We start from the raw sequence: 7,396 nt of genomic DNA, 5'->3' as shown, positions 1-7,396 counted from the left end.
CTAGTTCGGTTCCTCTCATTCTCTCTCAAACCCGACGGCCATCACCTCCTATCTCTCGAAGATTTCCTTATTCGGATCGAGTTCTCTTTCAACCGGTTAGTGTTTTTGGTTATTGAATGTGTGTTGAATAATGTTTTGATCTATTTGTATTACATAGTAATTTAGGGATAATATATGTTTGATTGTAATGTTCTTGATAAATCGGCTCACATGTACACTTGATGATGCTCATACGATTTGGATTGCATGAATTGGAATTAGAACCGAACACATAGTAATCGGCTGTAATGTGTTCTTGTACGGATGATTTTGTAGGATCGTTATGATAGTAAATCCATGTTAGTAATCAAGAATATGAACCATGATCATGTGTTTAAGTGTTATGAGTATTGTTCGTGATTTGATTTTGATTAGGATTCTTATGAATCGGTTAATAATTTCCCTGTTTGATCGATTAATGGATGACTAGAAGCTGTTAATTGTATTGATTGATTGATGTAAAATTGGAAACCACTTAATTGATTGTAACCGACTTGCGAAATTACGGGAATTAGTTGACCAGTCGCACAAGATCACACGCACAATGAGATCGCACAAGCTAGGTACAACATGCCTTAGCATAGTGTACAACATATACCTCGCATGATCGCACAAGGTACCGTGGATCGCACAAGACAGTGCCAATCGCACAATACCTTGGGCCACACACAATGAATAACCAGTTGTTGTTATTGGGCCGGACAGCCCAAGACCTCATCGCACAAGGCACCACAGTCGCACAAGGTTACTGGACCGCACAAGTTGTTGTGTCCGCTTAACTTTTTGGGCCGGATATTCTGGTTGGGCTGGACTAATCCGATCGTACGATCCCATCAGGATCGCACAAGGCTCTTGCACGTCTTTGGAATGGGCCATGTTTTCTATGTTGGGCTTAATTATAGTTGGGCCGGGTTTGGTTGGATCGCACAACATGTTGTGGGTCGCACAACATGTTGGGCCGATTACTTTTGGGCTTATGTTAAATCGTACAAGTTGAAGTTGTTACATAACTGTTAAAATGCTGCCATGTTCCATACATGCTTGTAACGTGTTAACTGTGTGAAATATACGTGTATTACTTGGGTCCGAACCTGACTTGTATGGTAACCCTGTTAGGACGTGGTTAACCACCCTTAATTCAAGAACCTTTTGTGTATCTTATCGAGCAAACCAAGGTGAGTTCACTGCATTTCTCAAGCATGCGTCCCGGTGGTTTAGGGACAACTAGTAAACATTGGGAGGGAACATTGGGTAAACATTTAAATTGGGTTTTGATTATTGAACATTGGGGTCTGGACACTTCCAGGTTATTAAGGGGCACACTCCCCGGATACATATGGGCACACTCCCTAGGGTATCTAGCATGTTATGAGCAACATCGTATTGTAACGTTGAATCGCATTAACATACATCTGGTAACAAAACACGTTAACAAAACTTTGAACTCACCAGCGTAGTCTGACACACTTGTCTGCATGCTTGTAGATCGTTAACATTTGGGACATGGACTTGCTATCTGGGAGTGCTGGAGTGGTCATGGATCGAGGCTCTTGGATTAACTTATAATTGATACATTGGTTTTGAGTTTTATTACGAAACGGTTGTTAAACGATTTTATTACATGCTTCCGCTATACAATTCCTTGGGAATTAATATTATGATGACGTTTTCTATTGGTAATTAATAACATGTTTTATTTAAGTATTTATCATTGGTTCAATGTGATTAGTGGCTCGAACTCTGATGCGTAACACGCCTCGCGGGCTTTCCGCAGGTGGAATTTTGGGGGTGTTACATAGGTAGCTCAACCTTATAGTACGTTAAAGGTTGTTCAGACACTTTTTATAAGAAATGATTATTATCATCTCCTACCAAAGTAGAGATTCTCATTTCAAAAGTACTATGGCTAAAGTGCAATTGTGCATTAACTTAACTTTCTAGCTATGCATGATAATATATATCTTTTATTTGAATTTATCAACATGATATAGCACGTGTCCAATGAGGAGACATTTGAATGGTAAAACAGATATGTCGATACCCTAAAGGTATGAATGATATGCGTCTATATTTTACTAACCCATGAAAGCTAGTTCTATTAGTCTTGTAGATATAAAGAATGTAACACAAATAGTCTTGGATCTTATGGTATTTGTTCGCAAGAGGAAGCACTAGAAGTCTCACAAGAAGATTTTACAACATTACTTAATGTAAAGGATTGCACTTCAAGGCATCAAACGACAAATCATTGTACAAAAGTTTTGAGCAACTTTCGAGGATGATGGACACACTTTACTTAAAGGATACATATTATAATGAGGAGGAGATTTATTCAAGTTGCATCTTTTTCCCTTAACTAAGTTTTATCCCAATAGGTTTTCTTAGTAAGGTTTTTAATGAGGCAACATACCTGATCCAGAAGTATCAGGGGGGAGATAATGCGCATTACACGCTACACTCTTTTTCCCTTAGCTATGGTTTTGTCCCACCGGGTTTTCCTAGCAAGGTTTTTAATGAGGCAGCATCAAGCGTATTATGTTGATAACCAAGGGGAGTGTTATGAATATATTTATTATTAATGTGGTTATCAACATCTAAAATAGATTAGGCTTGTTCCACAAGTTTTCCTCAATTATATATAGTCTTTGTATCTTTTGTAATATACATCCAATCAATAATATCAATCTCTTTCTCTCTATTATTATCTCTTATTATTTTGTTAATAGGCTAGTTTCACAACAGTTAAAGACTTAAAATCTTATAACCCTTATTATTCTAGGGGTTAAATATGTAACTTACTCCAAAACCCAACATCTCCGTGGCTACATTCAAATAATTAAACTGACCCTCCCAAATGCCCCAAAATAGCCCAACAAAAAACCGGTAGATGATTAAGATCCATTCAACTTTTAGCAAAGTTACCAAAGTATAAGGTCCAAAATGCACAAAACAAAACAAAACAAACCAAAACATAAACATTCAAGTCTTAAACAACAACAAGTGGGACGGTCAGCCTCAGATGAGCTGAGCCACAAATCACACGCACACACCAACTGACCACCTTCCAAAACAGCCACCACCACCATTGTGACTCTATGCATTATTCAGAAGAACCACCATGAACAATAATAACAAAAGTTCTGCTGCACATTCATCAATGGCGGCGAATAATTCGACGGCTGGGGATAGTTCTGGAAAGAAGGTACGGAAGCCATATACTATTACCAAGTCCAGAGAAAGCTGGACTGAGGAAGAACACGATAAGTTCCTTGAAGCTCTTCAATTGTTAGTAATTTCATTTGGCTTAAATTCTTTGTTTTAATTAGTTGATTCCATTCACGAGTAGTCGCGATCATGTGATCTGGAACTTGTTTAGCGTGTGCATTAGGGGTGTGAATTTACGACATCACGTTCGCATGTTTGGGTTTAGTCTTAACACGGTTTTCGTGAATACGTTTAGCTAAATGGGTAGTTATGTTATATGCATTTGTATTTTTGGTTGTGAATATATAAATTTAGAATATTAATATATATAAAGTATATTATTAAATTTTGGGTTAAATGGGTTGTGTTCGTGTCAACCCATAAAAATTCTTGTCATATCTGGATTCATGTGTCATGCATTTTTGGGCTCATGTCAAATTTGGGTCGAACCAGCTAAACGCGCTATAATTATTTTATATAGATTTGTTGTAAATTTGAAAATTTGGAATATCATTATGTAAAAACGTGAAGTAAATATTCGGGTTAATCTAGTCGAGTTTGTGTTAGTTCGTGAAAAATTATCTTTGGGTTCATATGTCATACATTTTCAGGTTCATGTCAATTTTTAGATTTGGGTTTACTCTTAACAGGGTTTTGGGTCTAACCCGTGAGCACCTTTAGCTAAATGGGTATTAGTTATGTTATATCGTGAGCACATTTAGCTAAACGGGTAGTGGTTATGTTATATAAAGATATATATATTTGAACAACAGTTTTTTACACCTAAATACCACCTAACCTTGCACTTGCATCGATTTGAACTCACACCATTTTTTTTTTTTTTTGGGGGGGGGGGGGGGGTGGTTACCCTACCACTTGGTCATGGGTAGTAGTTATGTTATATGCATTTGTATTTTTGGTCGTGAATTTGTAATTTTAGAATATTAATATGTAAAAAAAAAATCTAGAATTCGGGTAAAATAGGTCCCGTTCATGTCAACCTATGAATATTCTTGTCATCTTTGGGTTCATGTGCCATACATTTTCGGGTTCATGTCAAATTTTCAGATTCATGTGGTGTGCAATCCGCCAACCCACGAGCACGATCCATTTAACAATAAACACCTCTAGATTGCTGTGTATGGTAGCATCTGCTTTCTGGTTAGCAATTTTGTATCTCCTTTTCTTTGTGCACAGGTTTGATCGCGACTGGAAAAAAATTGAAGACTTTGTTGGTTCCAAGACAGTAATTCAGGTGCATATTTCTCAGCTATTCCTTCTTAAAAATCGTTAATAAGTAAACGCGAAAACCAACATTTTACTGTACGTTTTCTTGTTAAAATGCCGCTTGATGAACACAGTTTGGTCTAAAGAATATTGGTTGACCTTAAGTAAACACGAAAAATAATTACACTTGAGCTTAGCAAACTAATGAAATATGTTCTTAATTTTCAATTGAAGGGGGTAATTCTGTTTGCAGATACGAAGTCATGCGCAGAAGTACTTCCTAAAGGTCCAAAAGAACGGGTCAATAGCACACGTCCCACCACCTCGTCCTAAACGCAAGGCCACACACCCTTATCCACAAAAAGCGCCCAAAAATGGTTTGTATACAAACTTGTTAAATGTTATATAACTTATATGTGTCGGCGTTTATAATGTTTTGAACATGTTATCATGTTATTTGATTTTACGACAGTTTTATTGCCACTTCAAGCATCCATGTGTTATCCTTCCTCGATGTGTGCCCTTGCACCTGGATATGTTCCATCTGATGACACTTCTCTGCTTATAAGTCCATCTGGTGGAAGTATGCCTTCACAAGATGAATTTGATCTCCATGGAATTGAAGGTGGCATGCATGTTTGTATCCTATCGTTTCGGATGTGTGTATGTACGCTTACTCATCCGACGATATGATGAAGTTATTCTGACTTGTGTTATTGAATGTTGTTTTTCAGCTGATACTGGATCAAAGGGGGTGATAAACATTACTAACATGAGTAATAGCGGCATTGGGATGTCAAGTAGAGAAATGCCAACTTCGGACCTAACAAAACAAGGGGAACAAGGTCCTGTCGTTCATGGTAATCTTCTAATTCAATATTTACATTCATTGCATTCACTGACTTCCCAAGTGATCACCCATCCTGGTACTACTCCCACATGGGCACTCTTAACGGTCCACAACCATTGCGTCCAAAACGCGTTGGTGATATTTGAGACGGGGCATTCCTTATGAACCTAGCATGATAGCATCTCGCATGTCCATTGCCAATGTAGGGTTTGCTTATAGTGTTGCATCGTCTATACGTGATCTATAAATTTCGTGAAATGTGATTACAAATCTAAGTGATCATCGTCACTAGTAACGTTATTGTTTACCTTTGTTCAGGCATCCCAGATTTCTCTGAAGTTTATAGCTTCATTGGAAGTGTTTTCGATCCACATACAAAAGGACATGTGCAGAAGCTAAAGGAGATGGATCCTATAAACTTTGAGACCGTGAGATTTCAATCGTACCATCATTAAATTTGTTAGAATGTTTGGATATTTTTAAGTTTTTAACAACAATAAAATCCTAAATTTGTTTCTTTGAACTTGCAGGTGTTATTGTTAATGAGAAATCTCACAGTCAACTTGTCAAGTCCAGACTTTGAGCCAATGGTAATTATGCCCTTTTCATAACTTTTAATAACTCGTAGGACCCCGCGATTGATAATTTGTTTTGAACGCCTATGAACCATTCATATAAGTTAGCAAATCAGACATTTTGTCGTCTGTAGGACTTGAACCCAAATATTAGTAATTTGACCACTAGATAATGTTGATGGGTGCAGAGAAAGGTCCTGTCATCATATGACACCAATTCCAAAACTATAGGAGTATCGGCGGACAATCCTTACGAACAGTCAGAGCAATGAGATTATTGTGTCGAATCATATCGTAATTACTATGTAGTATGTCTTTTCCTTTGATCTATTCCACAGTTAATTATGTCCTCATTATCACTATCATATCTTTATTCTTTTGCTAACCATTTTTTTCCCATAACACTCACAATGTGTCGAAAATGTTTGTGTTTTTTTTTTATTTTTCAGAACTATAAATGAGAATCGCGTGAAAGTTAAGTTCTCCTAGCAAGCTCGATCTACGCATACTAGGGGAAGTTGAAGCGGTGTGTGAAGATGGTGAAATGTTAAGAAAAATAACCGTGTTTGATTTTGAAGCCTAAACCGGGCTTGACTTTCTTGAAAATATTCTTGTTGTTAGTGTTTTTTATGTTGATGTTTTTTTTTTCGTTACGCGCATTATGTAATGTAAGAGTGGTGTCACACACTCACACAAGTGAAAGAGGGAAAGTAATAACACCAATCAATCGAAGAAATGATTAGGGAGCAACCCATTTGTGTTCTAATTTTCTTAAATTTCATAAACAATTGATGTATTAATGTAATAAAACCATCTTTTTATGCAAGATCTGATTTTTTTTTTTTTTTTTTTTTTTTTGTGGAAGAATGATGCTTAGTTTGGAACTAAACAGGTCAGGATAGTGTTAGGATCTGGAGGCTGTCTGTGATTGTGTTTGTTTGCATGAAACGAATAAGTGCAGCGGAAATGAGTAGCAAACTTTGTAAACACAAACAAAGGAAAGTGTAGATTGATAAACAATTGCTTTTCATTGAATCAAAAGATTTACATAAAAGTAAAAGATTACAGTGCAGGCTTACAATCTAAACTCCCCCTCAGCCTGATACACCAGAGTTGGTTGCACAAGATGAAAGGATGAATTCAGGAGAAAAACTCACTCAAAACGATCAAGTGTAACAGTACAGAGTACTGTCATACTTATAGGCAAACCAAACTACTGATATGCTTCAGCTGACGTCACCATGATAGTGACATCTAACGACCTAACAAACTATAAATACTGTTCTATACAAACTACTGTTATGTAACATCTGATAATCACTAAAGTACAAAACATAAGGAAACTACTGCTTCACGTTCCACTGTTGTAGCCTTAGCACAGATGTTGAGTCTTCAGTGCTTTCTTCAAAGGTGATCAGTCTTTGAGAGGGCAGTGCATGAGTCTTCAGCAGTACTTAGGACACAGCAGTAGATAGAGCAACAGAGTTTGTCTTCAGCAGTT

The 7,396-nt window shown here is 37.1% G+C and overlaps 1 protein-coding gene across 2 annotated transcripts; it reads left to right on the top strand.

Annotated features, from left to right (window-relative positions):
- The first annotated feature begins 3,000 nt into the window (after nt 1-3,000).
- LOC110868374 (protein REVEILLE 8) lies at nt 3,001-6,721 on the top strand. 2 transcript variants are annotated; one of them, XM_022117518.2, is made up of 9 exons: nt 3,001-3,324; nt 4,441-4,498; nt 4,724-4,847; nt 4,943-5,095; nt 5,205-5,330; nt 5,639-5,748; nt 5,851-5,910; nt 6,084-6,203; nt 6,345-6,721. In XM_022117518.2, exons 1-8 carry the CDS (start codon nt 3,158-3,160, stop codon nt 6,165-6,167), a joined length of 882 nt encoding a protein of 293 aa, XP_021973210.1. In that variant the 5' UTR covers nt 3,001-3,157; the 3' UTR covers nt 6,168-6,203; nt 6,345-6,721. The 2 variants fall into 2 exon arrangements, with proteins under 2 accessions (XP_021973210.1, XP_021973212.1); XM_022117520.2 differs by lacking the exon at nt 6,084-6,203.
- Nucleotides 6,722-7,396: the final 675 nt, after the last annotated feature.

Source organism: Helianthus annuus, chromosome 7 (assembly GCF_002127325.2).
Source record: "Helianthus annuus cultivar XRQ/B chromosome 7, HanXRQr2.0-SUNRISE, whole genome shotgun sequence".
Lineage (NCBI taxonomy): Eukaryota > Viridiplantae > Streptophyta > Magnoliopsida > Asterales > Asteraceae > Helianthus > Helianthus annuus.
Note: the sequence above shows the minus strand (reverse complement) of the source record. Positions and strands in the feature narration are given on the sequence as shown.